General features: G+C 42.3%; 1 protein-coding gene across 2 annotated transcripts in view; it reads right to left on the bottom strand.

Annotated features, from left to right (window-relative positions):
* Window positions 1–5,726: 5,726 nt before the first annotated feature.
* USF3 (upstream transcription factor family member 3) overlaps window positions 5,727–21,077 on the bottom strand; it is a 63,634-nt gene continuing 48,283 nt past the window's right edge. For both annotated transcript variants that reach the window (XM_056109212.1, XM_056109213.1), the window contains exon 7: window positions 5,727–18,445. In XM_056109212.1, coding sequence (XP_055965187.1) covers window positions 11,988–18,445 — 6,458 coding nt within the window. In that variant the 3' untranslated portion in view covers window positions 5,727–11,987. The remainder of the gene's footprint in view (window positions 18,446–21,077) is intronic.

The following is a 21,077-nucleotide window of genomic DNA, read 5'->3' as shown; positions in this document are numbered from 1 at the left end:
TAATTAGGAATTAGAAATGCATCATTTTTCATTTAGGGTACATTTATAATGATGGCAAAGAGTTCTAATTTTGTCCAAAGGTAAGACACACACACACACACACACACACACACACACACACACACACACACACACAGAGCTAATGTTGAACCACTAATAGACTCATCAATTTTTTTTCTCCTACACCAAGCTAATGTCCTTTTTAAATGTATATAGTTAATGTGAATTTTCACAATTGCTTCTCAAAACGTTCAAAGAATGGGATTTAACTTAATTGAATTACGAGTTCCCAGAAAACATCTCTGAAGCGGGAAGTTCTCCCTCATTGCATTTTAGCTTCGACCTCTTTCCAAACCACAGATCTGAATATGATTAAGCAATGTAAGAAAACACTCCCCAAGCCAGGCCTGCGCAGCACCAGTACAAGGTAGATTTCCATATCTTCTCCAAAATCTGTAGTTTACTTGGTTGTGTGAAAAATTAAGTGACACATTAGCACAACCAACTTGCGTGACTTCTGAATTATGTAGGCCACAGATTAGCACTGCTTCCCAAATTTCTCAGGAATAGAAGGTCAAATGAACTACTGATGTTGTCCAACCAAAATATATTCTAGAGGAACCCTGCAATGCAGTTTCTGTGCTGAAGAGATAGAAAATAAATAATAGCCATTTTACACTCAAATATTCCTTTGCCACTGTGTGAAAGCACTTTCCAATATATAACCTTATTTATCTTTCACAAGAATCCTGTAAGGTAGACTGGACAGATAATGTACCAACAAATAAACTAACATGCACTAAAATTCACATAAGTTATATGTTTTTCCCAAAGTCACACACTGAGGAAACAGAAACCAGGAATGAAAGCACACTGTGGCCTTTTTTTTTCCCCTGAAGAATGACAGTAAAAATAGCTTTTAGATGTTGCTGACTCAAGAAGTATGTCAGGATGGGCTGGAGCGATAGCACAGTGGGTAGGGCGTTTGCCCGACCCGGGTTTGATTCCCAGCATCCCATATGGTCCCCTGGGCACTGCCAGGAGTAATTCCTGAGTGCAGAGCCAGGAGTAACCCCTGTGCCATGCCAGGTGTGACCCAAAAAGAAAAAAAAAGAAGTATGTCAGGAAAAAATCAACAGTCCAGACTTCCTCTGATAACTACATTAATGTAAAGTTAAATGTAGATAAACAACTAAAAACGAAATACATTTTGTTGGTGCAGAGAGATGATAGCACAGGGAGTGAAGTGCTTGGCCTGCAAGTGGCTGACACTGGTTTTATCCCCAGCACAGTATACGATCCTCTAAGTACCTCCGGGGTCTCTCCTGAGATAGAGCCTGGAATAATGCTGAGTACCACCCAACTGTGGCCCCCAAATAAAACAAAAAGTAAAGGTAAATAAAATCTATTCAGTAGTATGAAAACTAGACACTCACCTTAAAGAACATAGATTGCTGAATTTTGCATATGTTTGTATCAACGTGTATTCCCCCATACCAATGTAACTGCCATGATGCCAATATATACACAATAATAAACGCCCTACCCGCTATACTATTCCCTGCATTCTCATTCCTGTTCCCAATTCACCTGTGTCCCAAGGCAAATCACTAGTCTACGTTTTTATCAATTTTTGAGAACTTTTCATGCAGTATGTAATTCCACATTGTCTGTCTTTTTTTACTCAGCATAATACCTCTGAGATTCGGTAGGGTGTGTGTGAATTTTGTGAGTAAAACGAAATGTCATTTATCTATTCTGCTATAGCTGTTCCCAGTTTTGCGCTACTATAAAGAAGGCTTCGATGGGGGTGGGGGACCGGGAGACATAGTAGGTAGGGTAGAGCACTTACCTTGCACATGGTCAACTCAGGTTCAATCCTGGACCTCATCAGGGCCCAGAGCCTGGCCAGAGAAAGCCCTGAGCACTGCAGGCTGTGACCCAAACAAACAAAACCAAAAGAAAGTTGCTATGAACATTATGATCCCTCTCTTTGATATATTTTTTTCTTTTTGGGCCACACCCAGTGATGCTCATGGGTTACTGTTGGCTCTACACTCAGAAATTACTCTTGGCAGTGCTCAGGGGACCATATGGGATGCTGAGAATCGAACCCGGGTTGGCCATGTGCAAGGCAAATGCCCTATCTGCTATATTATCACTCCAGCCCCTGTCTTTGATGAATTTATACAAAAAAACCTTTTCAGAGTATATAAACAGCATTCTATAAATTTCTGAATTATCAGAGAGACCATTTTAGTTTTACAGATACTGCCAACAATTTTCCTACGTAATTATATTAACATAAGTTTTGTTTGTTTGTGGGCTGGAGCAATAGCATAGCGGTAGGGCGTTCGCCTTACAAGTGGCCAACATGGCCGACCCGAGTTCGATTCCTCTGCCCCTCTTGGAGAGCCCGGCAAGCTACCGAGAGTATTCGATATGCCAAACACAGTAACAACAAGGTCTCCAATGGAGACGTTACTGGGCCCGCTCGAGCAAATCAACGATCAACGGGAGGGCCTTTACCTTTTTTGTTTGTTTGTGTTTAATTTGTTTTTTGGTTTGGGGCCTATACCTGTCGATACCCAGAGGTTATTCTTGGCTCTGCACTCAAGAATTACTTGTGACTGAGCTTGGGGGGACTATATATGTGTCAGGGATCAAACCAGGGTCAGCAAGACAAGGGTCCTACCCACTGTACTACTTCCCTGGCCCCAATACTAATGTAAGTTTCTACTAGCACCATATGAGAGCACCAATGCTTCCACAAATTTGCTAAAACTTGACATTTGTCAGTTCTATCTGTTTTAGCCTTTCTGATGAGAGTGCAATGATATCTCATTATATTTCACTTTGCATTTCTCTAAAATTACTGATGTAATAGACCTCTTAGTCATCTTGTAAAAAATTAGTTCAAGTTCTTCGCCCATGTTTCAAAGACTCATGAGTCATTTATTATATATAAACACATGTATTATATATACATATATTATATATGCACATATATAAATATATACCAGTACATGATTTAATGAAGAAAATTTCTGTTTTGTTGTTTTTCTCCCCTTTCGTCATGCTTCCCCGTACATAGTGCCAAGGGTCCAACTTTGCAAGGACTCTACTACTGAGCTACAGTCCAGCCCCAAAGAGAAATTCTTCATTTTAATAAAATCTAACCTTTTTTTCCTAAATTCTATAGTTATGATGAAGCAGATAATCCCATGGTTTATTCTGGAATACAATTTCCCAATTTTTTTGGTCTCAGGACCCATTCACACTCCTAAAACATTAACTGAAGACCCCAAGGAGATTTTGGAACATTGTATGACTGAAACCAAAACATGAACAACTTTGCAATTGCGTATCTCATGGTGATTCAATTAATTTTTATAATAAAATTAAAAGCATACTCAAGATGAAATGAATTCAGTAATTTATATTGCATTCTCAAAGACATCTGAAGTGAAACTGGCTCTTCTTAGAATTGTGAATTTTGATGTTTCGTTGTTTCAGCCCACCTATTGGAAACCCTTTATATTAAATATTTTGCACCTTTGTCATCAGTCAAGTGATTACCTGTGTGCTATTTATTTCTGAGAATTTCTGTTTCATTACTCTGTAGTCTATTCTGGTGGCGATATCACAAAGTTTTGTACTGTTTTGTTTTCAGAGAGGGTTCAATGTTCGAAATGAAAGTGGATTATCTGTCTACATGAAAGCATAGGTTCCAGCCCTTTGAGCTATCTCTCTGACCCACAAAATTTTAATTACTGGAACTTTATAATATTTGAGCTCTTTTTAAGTATTCAAACTATGTTCTCCAAGTCATTTAGGCTATGGTAGAACATTTATATTAATATAACTATTATATTAGAATCAGGTTATTTCCAACTAACAAGCAATTATCCCTGTAGAGATGTAAACAGCAGGCAATTGCATAACCCCTACGTACAAACTTGAGAACAGACATCTCAGCAACCTGGCTTTTTCTGCACTGAGTCTTTCATTCTTCCAGCACATTACATATTTTTGGTTAATATCCTCATTCTTTAATAAAACAGGGAACATCAATAAAATGTTGAATAGACAAGTGATAATGACCGTATTTGTTTTATTCCCAATTTCAAGGTTAAATCTCTTGGTATATTTGCTATAGTTTGTTCATTTGTGCTTTTCCTCTGGACTACAGCAGTTCTCTGTTGATATAATTCATCAGTTTATCTCCTTGTCCTAGTTTCTTTTAGAGTTTTTTTTTTTTAAAAAAAAGCAAAACTGGATGCTGAATTTTAATTCTTTACATTATTATATGGGCTCTTCCTTTGTTATTTTAATGCATGAATTGTTTTTGAAATAACAAAAGATCACTTTGCATTCTTGAATAAATTCCCATTTATTGGTGTCGATTCCTGTATTACTAAATTTGTTATCATTTTATTTAAAATTCTCACATCTATGTTCATCAAGTATGTTGCTCTGTGATTTTCTTGTACTCTAGTGCGACAGATTTTTGAGCCACACTGGGCTGTGCTCTGAGACTTACTCCTGGTTCTGTCCTTAGGAATCACTCCTGGAGGATTTGGGGGACAGACCATATTGTGGCACTTGGGATGGAACTCAGGTCAGCCGCAGCCTGGCACCTACCCCACTTTTTGTGACAAGTTTTGGTATCAAGTTACGTTAACCTAAAACAATTTTGAAAGTGATCTCTGCATTTTATGAGCTTGGGTAATTTGCTGTTATGGCTTCCTTTACTATTTAGAGATAATGTCTCTAAAACCACTTGGACTTTAAGACATTTTAGTAGAATAACATTTAAATAAGAGTTTTATTGAGAAATCATTTGCATGCCATTAGTATGTAATGCTTTCATACAAAAGATTGTATATATCCTTTATAGCACTTTTTTTTTTTTTGCTTTTTGGGTTTGGGTCATACCCAGCAATGCTCAGGGGTTACTCCTGGCTTTGCACTCAGGAATTACTCCTGGCGGTGCTTGGGGGACCATATGGGATGCCGGGGATTGAACCCGGGTTGGCCGTCTGCAAGGCAAAGGCCCTACCTGCTGTGCTATCGCTCCGGCCCCTATAGCACATTCTTATGTAAAAAAAATATATGATTCTCCACGACTATAAGATGGAACATACAAGAGTAGGAAAAAATGAGACTGTGATAGATCACAGGGAAGCTAGGACAAGTAAAATATTTGGAGCTTTACTAGAATATATGTGGAAGTAAGTGATTCCCAAGATTATTTAATACATTTTTTTATTAGGGTGGACATATTAAATTCATGACAAAAACAACTATAAATGAAGTAGAAACCTAAAATACAATAAATTCTCACTTAACTTCCTTAATAAGTTTTTGGAAACTGTGACTTTAAATGAAATGATGCATAATGAAAACAATTTTTATTGGTTTATCACTGTTGTTATAAATAATAGTTAAGTTCCTATGACTTATATCTGATTACCAAATTTTAAGTACTCCAACTACTCCTAAAATGAAACAATTTGTATTCATTCACTTTCAAATCCAATTCAAGGTCACTGTGGTTGAGGCCATCCTCAGCTCAGTATGCAAAGGTATCAGCTAGCTGGGACAGTGTGTCCTTACACACTCACTCTCTCTCTCTCTCACTCTCTCTCTCACACACAGCCACCCACACCCACCTACCCCCACACACACTTACATGGCATAATTGAGATGATCATGAAAGGCAATTCACAATGCAAAAGTGCAAAGTTTATTTTCTTAAATAAAATACTATATTCATATCTATACAAATAATTATTACAACCATTAAAATGTTACATTTACCAATAAAAATTTCAAAACTTTAAACAAGAGCATGGTTCAGAATATTCACACCCTAATACAATGCATTTGTAAAAAGATGTCAAAATAAACAGGACCTATTCTTATTTACAATTGTAGGACAATCCTGATCTTATTTATACATATCTGCTCTGGATTCCATTACAAAACAAATTAGTTCCCATTAGCATGATAAGCCAGATGATTTACAGTAATAGGACAGTGCGCAGCTGATCCTGCTGGCATGAATATAGATACAAATATTACACTAGGAAAGCACTACAGTTGTTTTTCAATCTGGTAACCGCCTTACAGTAAGCTTTTCACCCAGTGAATCTATAAGTTGTGAAGGTAATTATGTTCTGTTTTTTCCACCTATTTTTACCTAAATGAACATATATCTCTTTACCTATATGTATATATACATACATATATATGGCCTGTTGGAAAAGGAAGCAAGTCTTTTCTTCACAGTAATAACTGCAGCATTTTAAGAAACACTGTCTGGCCCCTTCTTGAAAGAACAATCGTTCAACTCCCCTTACAAGTTACTGATATAGTCAAGTTTAGTGCCTCAGTGGCCTCACAGATGAAAAATGGATTTAAGACTCAGGGGGGTAGAGAAACAGATTGAGAAAAGCTATGCGATGATTCAGATGGAGGAAATGTCAAGTTCCTATGACATAGTATAGCTAGACAATGGAAACCCCAAAAAGTAATGATCATTTTTTTTTAAAAAAGTGATAATTTACAAATGAGAGCTATCTTCTGTCTTGTAAAATCTCTAATGGCAGATTATGCAGCTATGTAAAAATAACATCCACTTGGATATTATGTTCAATATTTTCAACCCAAGTTGGCTCATGTCTGCAAAGCATCTGAACATTTTTGTTCTGTAACAGAAAAAGATTATAGTTAATAGAATTTGTGCAAATCTCGAAATAAAGACATTTAATGACCACCACATATGAACTCTGTGATTAAAAGGAGTTTTGCTTCTAACTAGTAAGTTTTTTTTTTGCTTTTTTTTTTTTATACAAGATCGGCATCAAAGATGGCTCAGAGAATGGTAAGGCAATAGTGAGAAACATCAGCTGTTCTTGTCTTCCAGGTGTCTGATTTCATAGCATGTACCATCCTGGCTGGTCTTTTGCTATCATAGAGGAGAAGGTGAGTGATTATGTCCCAATGGCTGGTCGTAGGACCAGAGGCACAGTTTTGGGTAAAGTGCAGTACCAGGGTCGAGGCATGTGGGCAGAATTGAAGTTCTGTGTCCAAGAAGGTTTTCCATAGTTCTTACTGGTGCATCTGAATGTCTCAATCTAAACCTGATAGCTAAACTACAGGCTCTAGGACAAACAAAGACTCAGAGACTCACATGGAAAGTGTAGAATGCAGAGAGATCTGGTTAAGATAAAATCCAAAGCAAGACGTTTTTCTATTGTACTCTGGGAGGAGAAATGGCAGTCGTCAGCCAAAAAGGAATCTTTAGAAGAAACTAATTTCTTGCCTTTGATTTGCATAGAGGTATCACAGAACCATCACTCACAAATTAAACTCACACTAATTCATCTTGCCCTCTGGGTGTACATGCCCATAAGGGACATAAGCCATAAGACATGACTTCCAGAAAATCTCAGAAAAAGGACAGACTTACTTATACAGACTACAAGACTACAATAACTTCCAGGTTCCCAAGGATTTCAATCAAAAGTCATCGTACTATGAATGACTTTTACCCTTTCTTCGATCCTTCATGGGAAAAATACAAATTCATCAAAATAAGGAACAGGGGACAAGGCTGTAGCTCAGTGGCTGCAGCTCAGTACATGCCTCGCATGTTTAATCTCCATGTTTGAAAGGAGAGAAAAAAAAAAAAAGAAGACTGGAGCAAACTCATCTCTCTAGATAGCACAAAGGGCTGCAGCTCAAGTTGGCATGCACAGTCCTGGGCTCACCCCGGGCACTATGTGGGCCTCCTAAGTACCAAAGATGCAGCCTCGTGGCCCAGGACCACCGGGAGGCATCCCTCTGCCAAACAAACAAAAAAAGAGCTATATGGCACGTTAAATATTTTACATCAATTTGGAACTAACTTTATTTCAAGGACTTCTGGTTACCCCTTAATAGCATGGGAGATACAATAGTTCCCAAGGTCAGCAATCAGGACATAGTGATTTGGGAGCGTAACCCACTACGGTGGGTCCATAAACATTTCAAGGCAAAGGAGTAGTCACACTGGCAAAAGATGACCAGCTTCCCTGCTACCTGTTCAGAGAGATGGATAAAAATAAGAGCTGAGGTATCAAAGAATGACAATGCTAAGAACATGCATATTCATAGGTCTTTACCCTTTCTCAAACTAGTAAAACTTTACTCGTTGAAACGCATTTCACGTTTTTTGAGAGCATGAACTATAGCGTCTCCCACAAAATGGCTAATGCTAGAAGGCAAGAACAAGGCAAATGAATTGTCTCTAAAATTCTGAAATAAATTTTTTATTTTAAGAAGGGTCATTGGAGAACTCGCTGCAATTCACCCTGTGAATAAAAGTTGCTTTAGTTTTTTTCCCCCTTTGTCTCTTTCCACATTTCCGATTAATTAACTTTTATAAAGCATGATCACTGTGAAATTCTCCTTGGAAAGACAGTGCCATCACCAAAAGGGCTTACATTCAAAACAAAAATACATTTCCTGAAGTGGCACAAAATATCCCAAACAACCTGCACAGGTCAACACAGTAAGAATAAAGAAATAAATACCAGCAAACTTTATTTCTTTTATCCATGACTGACACTTGAAAAAATTATATTCGATGGAGCAGAGAGAGAGCTGAATGGGCTGATGCATTGCTTTGCACACAGGGGGCCCGGGTTCAGTCCCCAGCACCCCTGGGTCTCCTGAGCTGTGCTAGGAACAGCCCCAAACCACAGACACAGGAATACATTTTCCATTTCATTAGAAATTACTGGTTTTAGAGGAATTACTTCGTCTCTGAAACTGATCCTATATAGTCAAACGTTGAGAGGTGAGTGGGAATATATAGGCCGATGACTGAGAATTGGAGGACTTAGGTTTGAACCTTAGCAGTGGAGGGGAAGACGGAAACCAACACTGAAATAGAGAGAGCAGGGGCTCATGAGTATATGCAAATCCAGAAAGTATAACCTATTTTTGGAAATTGTTTTTCTTTCTATAGTCATATATTAGCAAGCCAGAATAACATTAAAGTCATCATAACCAAAGCCGACTTTCTGATTTCTCTGCCAAAATTGCATTCATATTGATAGATATTAAACATAAATTCCTTCAACCATGTAGCTTTAATTATCAAAAAGTTAATATACTGCTAAATATTAATATGTTGGTGTTTTTAAATCAGATTCACATTTCTGAATGCTTTCAGAATCGAGTGCAAACATAAAATGATTTATAATTCATAATCCATAAAATAATTAAAACTCTATGTGAGTGACAGCTTGGTTATTTGCAGACCATCACTTTTTTTCCCTAGACAGTCAAATTAGCTTCTTACGCCTCTCTTGTGCTGTAGAGATCTGGGATCAAAGTGTAATATTCCTAGAATCAAAGTTGCAAGAAATACAGATGCAATCTCTGAACAAAGCTGAGCAGAAAAAATAAAAATGCAATCAATACAATAGAAAAATACAGTACTAGGGTTTGAGGCCTTCCCTCAAGTCTTCAAATTGAGCTGCTTCTCCTTAGCCTGTCACTCTGTTCCAATTAAATCTATAGTCCACAATTCTTTGGAGCTCAATAGAAGACACTGTGTGTGTTCGTGTACTTGTGCATTCACGTGACAGGTAGAGGAGAAGGGACCAAGAGACAGACAAGAGAAAAAGACAGACTGAATAACTAACCATATTAAAAAACATCCTCGAAATCAGTGAGCTGAAATTTTCAAGTACAAAGAAAAACAGGAATTTTAAAACTTAGAATTCAGATATTAAAAACCTGGCAGAGGGGCCAGAGTGATAGTAAAGCAGTTAGGGCGTTTGCCTTGCCTTGGTTGACCTGGGTTCATTCCCCAGCATCCCATATGGTCCCCCAGGCACCACCTGGAGTGATCCCTGAGTGCAGATCCAGCAGTCAGCCCTAAACACCACCAGATGTGGCCCCAAAAAACAAGCAAAAAAAAAATCTCTTATAACTTTGTAAATCACAGTTCCTTAATTAAATAAAAAATTATAAATTAAGAAAAAAAAGTGAGTGGGAGCGATAGTACAGCACAGCCGGAGGCATCTGCCTTGTACCCGGCTGACCCCCAACACCACATACAATTCCCCGCAAAACAAAAAATCAAAGTCAGAAACATCACTTTTCCCAATTCAAGGTTTTACTTAACATGTCTATCTATTGTCTGGATGAAGTGACTACTCCCATGACCATTCTGAAGGAAGAAAATACAGAAGATTTTTTGGTTTACAATATTCTTTGTCCCTAAGAGGCTGCTTCAGTCAGTGGCAGGAAGGAATAAGAGTAAAGTTTGGTAAGAAAAGTTGAAGAGGCACATAAGACCCTTTTTCTGGGTCTTTAGAAGAGGTATTTGTTGGAGTAACTGCTCTGAACAAGCCTTATTAGGAGGCTCTTTTAAGGAGGCCTTAATAAATAAAATGTTGGCCCTTGGGTTCACTTCCTTAACAGAGCAGACCGAACAATTTATGTGTATCTCTCCCACTAAGTGCTATTTTGGACAGAACGTAACAACAAAAAATAATACATAATCACTTTCCTGTTTTTTTCTGCTTCATTTCTAAAACTCAGTACTTGAGTGTGTTTATCTATATCTATATATAGGTATATAAATATTTTGAAACTTGTGATTAACTTCAGTGGAACTTTAAAAACCCTACTTCAAGTTTTTCGAAAATTTAGCAGATCTCAGGTATCAATTTCCCACTTCAGATGGCAGGCCTCGCTTGCACGTGAAAATCTATGTCTGTATACACATATACTTACACAGATAGATATAAAGACAATTTTTGCAGCACCATTTCATACCATAATCATGAGCAAATTCATCATTTCATTATAATTCTACAATTTAAGATGATAACGTGGTACAAAAAGCCATTAAACATATAAATCAGTTAATGAAATGCAATGCAATAAAATTTACTCAGTTAATGAAATGAAAACAATGGCAGAGCTTAAGACTCTACTCAGAAATATTTTAAAAGGCTCAAATATAGTGGATTCCAAACACATTAATTGCTAATCAGTTTTGATGATTATACAAGTATAAGGGAATTTATTTCAAGATCAAATCTATAGAATGAAAAGAGAATATTAAAACAAAATTCAATTAATCAAACTATTTTTAACTGAACACATGCATAAAACTCCACAATATAATTGACTTTATCCTGATGGAGTGATGCGAAATAAAGGGGCAAAATGGAGAACTAAGTATTTCACTGTTCCGCTTTCTGTTTTTAAGGCCAATTCTTTAGGGAAGATCTTTGCCTTAAAGGATCTTGGCACACTGAAAGGCAACCTGGCTTGCTAATTTCAAAACATAAAATTCAGATAATTTATGAATTATTATATTTAAAAGGAAAGTCTCCACCTAAACCAAACTTCTGAAGTCAAGGCTGATTAAACTACTCATTTATCTGCTGACTGCGCGAGTTTATCCAGGGGTATTCAACTCAACATTAACTTAATACTTCCCATAGGTTTAAAATAAATGGTCTCCATGTTGACATTAGCCATCACTTGGTTACGAGTCACTGTGTGTTCCATCAAACTGTACTTTTGGATAGCAACTCAACGATCTATTTCACAAATTATTAACAATCAGGTTTAAAATATAGCTTCTTTCCTACTAACCAGTATGCACCAGGATGCTCTCCCCCAAGTTCCAGCTGATTAAAATTTAGGAAATATAACATTACAAAGTCAAAGTTGAAAATAAAAAAAAAAAATTTAAGCACACATACAGTAACAAATGAAGGGTAATTTCTTTCGGACAACCCGTCCCATCATCTTCGACAGGGTTTCCCGACATTCAGAAAATAACTGAAAATTGATTATACAGACAACAGACATACACATCCAATCTCACTACATACACATATATGTGCAAATGCACACAAATGCATTAGTCATCCCACCCGCCGGATTTACATTTAGTCTCTGGGTATTTAAACAGCTGAACTGCAATCATGACCTAAGATATGGCTTATGTTGTGGGCAGGTCTGTTCGAGGACTGCTTAGAAGAATCAGAAGCAGAGGAGTTTGCTATTGTAAGCAGAGGTGACATTGCTGAGCCATCAGGAAGAGCGGTAGCTATTTCCGGAAACAAAGATGTCATATTAAAATTAGATAAGTGAGAGTTGGTCATGTGCATTGGGGGCATATCGGGGAGAAGAGGAAAGCTTGGCTGAGCAAAACCAACAGGTCTGGGAGGAGATAAAATGGACCCAAACCGGTTATTTAAACTCCCACTGTTCACCTTCTCCGTGCTAGGATTTGAGAACATTTGATTGGAAAAATAAGGGATTGAAATATCATTGGACAGCGTAGGGTGAGCAGGGGAGTAGGGAGGATAGAAAGAGGGTAGAGAGTTTTGGGGATCTACAGGGATGAGGGCCGGAGTTCGAGTGGCACTGGGCTGAGTAACCTGTGGAATGAAAGAAGTATTTGCATTTATGGGTGGATTCATGCCACCCTCGGGAATAAAAGGAAAACCAAAATTTTGTGACAGGGTATGCTGGTCAGGTGCTGAATTCTCATTCGGTACTTGTGGGCTATCCGGCATGAAGCGAACAATACTCCCTCTCTTCTCGGTGCTGGGCTGCTGACGTCCGAGAATCATACTGCCACTAGCAGCCAGAGGAAGATGAGGAAGACTGGGATCAAAGACATTAGCATGTCTTTGGTTTCCAGAACGACTCCTTTCAGGTTGGCGAATTTTGGAGCCACCGCTGTCTTGCAAGGGGTGCCTGGATCGCTGGGGAACTGAAGAATTGGTCTGGCGTACGGGAGGCCCTGGATCAGCATTTCCGTGCGACACAGAAGGGTGAGGCAGAGCTGGCCTTGCGATGCCGTGCATGTTGGTGGTGGCTGGAGGGTTCATGTGGCCCTTCGTCCCATGACTGTCAGTAATTCTCATGGGATTGGACTTCTGTACAGAAACGTTGGGACTTGTGTTCCGGCCTTGAATATCTCCCGACGAAGAAGGACTCGAGAAGGGGATATTCAAGGTGCTGTTTCTGGTGCTCATTGCACCGAGGGACATGTCACAACTTTCCCTATTTTGACTCTCACTTTCTCTTCTAATATGGACACTTTCATGAGACGAGGGACAACTATATTCAATGGCAGAGGATGGACCACACTGGGTATTCCTTTGATGCTCTGAGAGTGACCTCTGGCTCCCAATGACTTGATCACCCAGGTGTGGAGCGAGTAAACTCTGCATGAAACTTTGGTGGCATGTATTTTCACTGTCCCTCGTCGGGAGGGCATTTCCGGTTGGTATGCTCTGAACAGGGGGATAAGGTAATCTCTTCTGACGGTCAATGGGTGGCGGGCCAGGGTTCTGACTAATTCGAAAAGCCTGGGACTGCATGCTCCTCAATGATGACACAGGGTTGCCTATTTCGTTGTTTCTTGAAGACTGAACTTCAAAGTTACTCGGGGGCTGTTGACTGACTCCACCCGGCTTAAATGTCTGACAATCGGAAAGGCGGATATCCGAGGGAACCGAGTGGTCCACGCGCCCCTGCATATTATGAATGCTTAAACTCTTATTTCGAGGAACCTCAAGGTAGCTTCTCATTTCAAGTTGATCTGAAACTCTGGATCCCTGAATTGATATGCCCATTCTCTGCTCTGAATTAGAAGAGGTCTTTCCGATAAGTGCCTCGGCAGAGTAGCTTGAAACTCGATTTCTCTCTGGCCGGTGGGGAGGACAGGACATGTCTGAGGCTCGAGTCACAATACTTGGCTGGGATACCATTTGCTGCTCTATGCCTCTTGATGTCAAAAGCCTCTGCATTGGATTATGTCCGGAGACGTGTTCAGAAGCGACCCCTGATCCTTGCTGCCTGCTTCCGACATCCTGCTGCTGGTGCATGATATCTTGGTTGAGCTGATTCTGGGAGTGGGTGTGGTGGCTCCGGCTAGTTGGAGGGTTCTCACAGCTCTTCTCTGGCTGGGAGCTTCCAAAGTGGCGCTGCAGCTGCTGCTGCATCTGCTGGTGGTGCGGATGGGGCTGGCCACTCTTGGGTCTAGGCTGCTCGGTCCCATGGTGCTTGGGTTGTAAGGGAAGTTGCGAGGCCGGTGCACCCGGAACAAGATTCCTTTTCTTCTGCATCTGGACTTCCTGTTGCAGTGTTCTCTGTTGGTGGACACTGTGGGGCTGCGAGTGGACAGAGCTCTCTGTGTGAGACACGTGATGCTGCAGCTGATATAAGTGATGCCTCTCTCGTAACTGCCCTGCTTGCTGCTGCTGCTGCTGCTGCTGCTGCTTTAAGTAGAGGTGGTTACTATGAAGGTGAGACACCCCTTGTGCTGGAACATGCTGTTGCAGAGCCTGGAGATGTTGACTGGCCTGATTTTGCTGCTGCTCAGCAACTGAAGGCTGGGAACTGCACTGAACTTCAGTCGGCCTCAATGCGGGGGCCACAAAGTTGTTAGCAGGTGGAAATAATCGCGTAAGGCCATCTCCGTGGGTGGGGTTGCTAACGGGTCCAGCTGTGTTTGAAGAGTTCGGCGGGATCTGGGTAACCATCATCTGTGTTTGATCAGAGATACTGTCGGAGGGTTGGTTCATCAGGGTCATACTTTCCAGCCTGAGCGGGACTGGCTGGCAATGTTTCTGTCGCTTTGCCGAAGACAGTAGAAGGTCGTCTTGGACAGCACGCTTCGCAGAGTCTTTGCGGCTTTCCTGGCTGGGCTTTAGCAACGGCTCCTGAATCTGTGAATTTGCGATGGTGCTAGCCATGGTCGTGAGCTGGTCTTGCGAATATTCTGGCATCAGAGATGGCCCAGGGGGCTGGCTGCCGTAGGAGTTAGAAGAAACAGTCAGATTCACCGTTGCAGGAATGGTTGCCTGCTCTGACGTTTGGGACAAACCAGCACAGCTGACAAGAGGATGGCTGATGCTGCTCTGATGGATGAGATTATTCACGCTTAAACTGGTGATGCTCGGTGGCTGAGAGGTCGACACCTGTAACGAGGCCGTTGAGGTCTTGATTCCTACTGAACAACTCGGCTTTTCCAGAGGCCTCTCCACCGTTGTTTCCATTGAGTCCTGGGAGTTAAATTCATTTGGTGCTGCTTCCGCCTCAGAGGAGCCGTTTTCTTTCGGGACCTGTGCTTTGAAAGACTGCTCTTCCTCTAGAGAGGAAGCTTCAGAAGGCTTTGCAGTGGCTACCCGTGTATCAGCTTGGATGCCAGCCCTCCCCTTCTCCAAGTTCTCTTGGTCAAAAATAGCTCGCGCCGCAAGCGCGACAATATCTGTTTGTTCGGCAAAGGTACAGCTGTCACACGTGTTAGTGGATGCACTGCTGGTCACATCCTCTCTTGCAGTTTCAGGAAGCATGGACGCAACGGAGAAGCTCCGGCTACTGCCGGAGCTGGTTGACATGGGAGAGTCGGCCTGCCTATTGGCGAGCAAAGAACCATTAATGATCTCCTGGTCAGGGAGGCAGGGGTGAGGCTGTCCCGGGTCTCTGTCGTCACTGCTCATCAGTAGTAGCTCCTGCTTGGGATGTAAATCCACACTGGAATCCCCTAGCTTAGAATTTTTGGAAGAAAATTCAGGATGGTCCTCCGGGGCTGGAAGGGATGATTTCTGAGGGTCTTTTTCTTTAGCAAGACCAGAAAGCAACGCCGTTAAGCCCTGCCCCTTCGCCAGACCTGTGGCGTGCATTGTATCTGGTGAATCTGGCTCAGTCCTACAGGGTTCGGCAATGATTTCTACCTCAGAAACACAGTCAGAAATTGTAGTGCTTGTGGTAGATGACAAGCCAGGAACCTGAGAAACCAAAGTGTGGGGATCATTTGGAGAAGGAACCAATGCATTGGCTGAAGTGCAGGATTTGGCAGTATCTGACAGGGTCGAACCAGCTGCTGGCTTATCCTGAGAGGTCTCTTGGAGAATGGGGTCTGAGTCTTTGGACTGAGCTGGGGCTGACACAAAAGGTTCATTTGTCACAGGCTCCTGGGACGGTGACCTAGATCCTTCTGCTGACTTTGATCCAGATCCAGCCTCAGGTATCACTGACTCAGAATGCAGGACATCCAAAGAATGCGCCTCAGAAACACTGACACTATTGGCCTGGGACATAGTGACAGGTGGCAGCACAACGGGAAGGTTCTCCAGCAGCCCGTCGTTACATGGTGGCTCTGCTGAACTGTCAGTGCTGGGACAGTCTAACTTCCCCACGTCTCTGACTGGGTTCAGGGGATACACTGGCTTGCTAGTGGCTAGCTGTTTCTTGGCACCTGGCTTCTTAGTCAACCTTTTCGACTTCATGTTAGACAAAGAACTTCCAGTGTTCACAGAGGCGGGAGTGACCAGGTTACAGTTACTGGGTAGTGTGGCTGAATTATCAGTTGTCATAGATGACGCTACAGTAGTTAATGTAACACAGTTAATTGGGGTGGCTTGACTATTTGCAACAGTTTGGGGATTGGCAGGCTGGCTAATAGACAGCTGTACACAGCTCTGTCCAGCCATCTGTGATATGCTTTGATTGAGGCTGGCTAAAGCCCCAAATGTATTCAGGGCAACATTGGTATTTGGATCTTCGCTGGTGGTGGGCTGAATAATCTGCATAGGCGTTTGATTTGTAGTTCCTGCTGAAGATATCACAGGCTGCAAAGCAAAGAGCTGTCCATTTAAAGAAATGGTTTGAGGCTGCTGTTGGTTTGACATGGTAACAGAGAAAGTTTGCGTTGAACTAGATGTTGCTAAGGATGAAGGTCTTGGTAATATGTGAACAAGATGCTTTCCTCCAAAAGTCTGTGGGGCCGAAACATTTTGCACGGAACTGTTAGATCCTATGACAGCACTGGCTCCATTGACGGGGAGTCGAACAGAACCAGCTGGTGGTGTAGACAAGAGTGGCAAAGGGTTCTGATTAGCTGCCTGTATTATCACTATCTGCTGACCCACTGTTTGGTTGGGCACCTCTGCCCTCATCACTGTTGGGCAGGGGGTGGTGCTGGGTGGTTGCAGAATGATAACGTTCTGATTCGCTGGCGTTGCATTAACAGCCGACCCAATTGGCTGGGCCATCTGAATCACTTGCATTGCTGAATTCAGTGGAAGGATATTTTTCGGTGGCTGAGACTTCACCTGTGGCTGGGCAATGAGTGTCTGCTGCAGTGGCAGAGACGGCGCCGAAGGCAAGGTCACAACGACCTGCTCGACTGTCTGCCCCTCTGCTGGAAAGGAATTACTCGAGGTCATGCCAGCAGTCACAGGTCTACTGTGGTAGCTTGTGGTGGAGCAAGGACCAGCCTCACTTAACACTGGTGTCACGACAGTCGGAGGAGCCTGGCTTACGGGCTGAATCGTGTTTCCCGCCAGTTGCAAAGTAGTCCAAGTTGTCTGTGTGTTGCCCGCTGAGGAAATGCGGGTAAGGCTATTCATGTTTTTTAAGTCTGAAGCGCTAACTGCTGACGAGGGCAAAGAGCAAGAGAGAGTCCAAGCACTGTCCTGAGTGGTTGCAGAAAAAGTGCCTGCAGCTGAGGTGGTCTTCTCTCCTCCAAGGGCAGAGGGTGCCACCACTGCAGTTTCACTCGTGGAGTCTCTATCCTTGCTAATGCTTGCTGAAAAAGACTCGCCCACAGCTCTGGAAGGCTGGGAGCAGACTGCGGTGGTGACAGAAACAACAAAGGTGGTCTGAAAGTCACTTCTGAGATTCTGGGTACTCATGGAAGACTTGTTTCCATGGGACACTTTTGGGGCAGCTGCAGAGGAGCTGGAAGGGATGCTTGTGGCACAGGGGACCGTCTTCTTCAATAAGCTGGGGCTCTCTTGTCCGCTCTTATTTTCAGAAGAATTTTCATCACTTAAGCCTGCTTGCAAGGAGTGATGTTGGTGAGCTTCAGGCCCAGCAGGAACAGAGATCAATGCGCCACTGGTGACACCAAGCACGCTCGATTCGCTTTCAGAGGTGGAAAGCTCGAGAATATTTTGAGCAGGAATGGTGGCAGGAAGACAAAGAGGAACTGGCTGGTTGGTGGCCAATGCAGAAACTGGGGTCTGATGCCATGGTTTGTTTTCGGAAGGGTAAACTCCAGAAATAGACACAGGAGTCACAAGATTGCACGTCCTCTGGACCGGCACCACATTGGCAGTCTGCTTTTGCAAATTATGACCGACATTAAAGGTTATCCCCTGAACAGCTGTTCCCTGGCTGTTTCCACCAGGCTGACTCCCATTGGAATAAACGATGATATTTTTCTGAACTTGGTCACTGGGAATAACAACAGAGACCTTTGAGTTTTTGAGATTTCCTTTCCAGTGGATTGTGGGATCATCATATAGGCATATGTCATTTGCTTTCAGTAATTCGATATATCGGCCATTTTCTTTTTGAATTTCTTCTAGTTGTTTACGAAGCTTTTTGATTTCTTCAGCTGTAGTACAATAAAGAGTGAAAAAAACTTGTAAATTTCACTATTTATCATTCACGTGTATTTATCATTTATATCTTATGAAAAACAGGTATAAGCAGCAGAAACCTAATTCTTGCAATCTAAATATTTTAGTTGAGAGTCGTAAGTTTTTTGTTTTTTGGTTCTTTTTTTGTTTGTTTGTTTGTTTTTGGCTTTTTGGGTTACACCCAGCGAGGCACAGGGTTACTCCTGGCTCTTCACTCAAAAATTACTCCTGGCAGTGCTCAGGGGACCATATGGGATGCTGGGAATCAAACCCAGTTGGCTGCGTGCAAGGCAAATGCCCTACCTGCTGTGCTATCGCTCCAGCCCTCAAGAGAGTCGTAAGTTCTTGTCTAACCAAGTCCTCTCTTCTTTCTAGAACTGTATCTCCAATCACTATTCCATCCTTCCTGTTTTCTTTTGAGGGCAGACTCAGCAATTTTCAGTGAGCTTTTCCCAGCTCTGTACTTGAGAATTACTCCTGAGGATGCTCGGGGGGGCCTGTGTGCTGGGGATGGAATACTGACCTCCTGCAAAGCATGCACTCAGCCCCTGGAGCTTCTTCTCTGTATTCTACTCCACCCTTTTTTTAAATTTCAATTATTACTTAGGAATTTACAAAGTTGTAAGAGGTTCAGGCATACAATGTTTCAGTGCCATAAAAATGGTAAGAGTCAACACTATGAAAGTATTGGTTTTTAAGGGTTGACAATCCAAATGTCAAAAATCACTCATGGTCAAAATTTCCAATTCAAAAACCGCCAATAAAATAACACTATAAAAGTAGAAACAACACTGAAACACTGATAATATAGTAACATGTTAAGAAAATAACAATGAATATCAATAGGATAGCATTTATGTTTGGAGGCCACACCCAGTATGCTCAAGGCTGTGTACGCAGGGATCACTCCTGGTGGTACTCTGGGCAGGGTTAATAGTGCCAGAAATTGAACCCGGGTTGGCAGCATACAAGACAAGGGCCCTACCCACTGCACTATCTCTCTGGCTCAAGGCAATAGTATTTAAGTGCTAAAACAATAAACAAATAACATTATTTGTGGTGGAAGTACAAATGGTTTTACTCAACTTTCTATTTTACCCTTTGAAATTGAAGAAGAACATGTAAGAGGTCAAGAAATAGAACACCAGGGGTATGGTGCCGCCAGCAGGTCAATCTGTATCTGTGAGGCGAGTGCATCAGCAGCCTGATGGCACCGTCAGACTTTCAGATACCCCAAAATTGCTGCTATACCTCTGGTCAGACCCCAAAAACTTGGGGCAAAGTTTACCAAGAAAGTAAATGGCCACAAGTTAGGTATGTGGGAGACACACCCACAAACCACCTCCAGCTCAGCTATATAATTGAAGGCATGGCCTCTCTGGTTCCTGATCAAACTGCTTAACGGCCATGAACCCAGAGACTCAGAAACGAATCTTGGAACCCAAAGGCTTTTGGCAGAAATGTGTCTGGTCCCTGCAGTAGGTTACTGGCGCCAGGCCACTCCAGGTGGGAATAGGTTTTGTGCCTTGGCCTGTTCCCCCTGGCGGCTTGGTGACCGCCATCCTCCAAAGGCCACTAGACAGGTAGGTTTGGGCCTGCAGTGACGAGACACATGGGGCCTCACCAGATGGGGGTGGAACCGGCCCTTTCCTCCCCATTCTAACCAGGCCCCGAGTCACCGTCTACAAACGACCTCTCTGGCTCCTGATCAAGCTGATTAACAGCCATGAACCCAGAGACTCAGAAACAAATCTCGAAACCCAGTGGCTTTTGGCAGAAATGCATCTGGACCTCATACAAGGTGGCTGCTGCCTCAGAGCTTATTGGAAAGCCAGGTAAGAGCCGGTGGTGATGGGGCAACTGCAGTCTCATGGGAAGGGGGGCGGTACCCGCTTATCCTTCACGCCCTACTGAAGTCACGAGCTGCCCTCCACCAGCGGCTCTCTGGCACAGCCATAACACGAGACGCACAGAAACCAATCTCATAATTATCTGGCTCTTTGCAGAAATCCAAAATCACAGCTGCGTGATACATGATTCTCATAACCAGCTTTAGAAAACAAAGTATTTCACAATGCCTTTTCAGCAATTCTGATTGTTGGGGGGGAAAATTCTAAACAATAATGGTGCATCTTTTGTCAAAAAAAAAAAAAACAAAGAAAGAGAACCAAATAAAGTGTCAAGAATGAACTTGCATTTCTTTGGCAGGGTCAATGTATGTATGCTGCTGAATATTTGTCATACCACTCCTCCTTTCTCTGGGAAAGAGTGACACCCATGGACCTGAGAAATGGAGCTGCTAGGATTTATCCTCTGTGACCTGGGAGGGTTTTGCCACAGTAGTACTCTCCCGCCTCTCTCCATCTAGGCAGCCAGGCCTCAGGGCCATTGTCCTATGAGGTGGTTTGACATAAAAAGTTCTGTTTTGGCAAGATGAGCTAAAACAAGAAGATTATTTTTCTCAAACATTTAAACCCTGGAGATTGGAGAAATAGCACAGCAGGTAAGGCGCTTGATTTGCATGCAGCCAACCTGAGTTTGATCCCCAGCATCCCTGGAGCACTGCCAGGAGTGACTCCTGAGTGCAGGGCAGGAATAACCCCTGAG

This window comes from Sorex fumeus, unplaced genomic scaffold, assembly GCF_029834395.1.
Source record: "Sorex fumeus unplaced genomic scaffold, SorFum_2.1 ptg000265l, whole genome shotgun sequence".
Taxonomy (NCBI): Eukaryota; Metazoa; Chordata; class Mammalia; order Eulipotyphla; family Soricidae; genus Sorex; species Sorex fumeus.
This window is presented reverse-complemented; position numbering and strand designations above follow the sequence as displayed.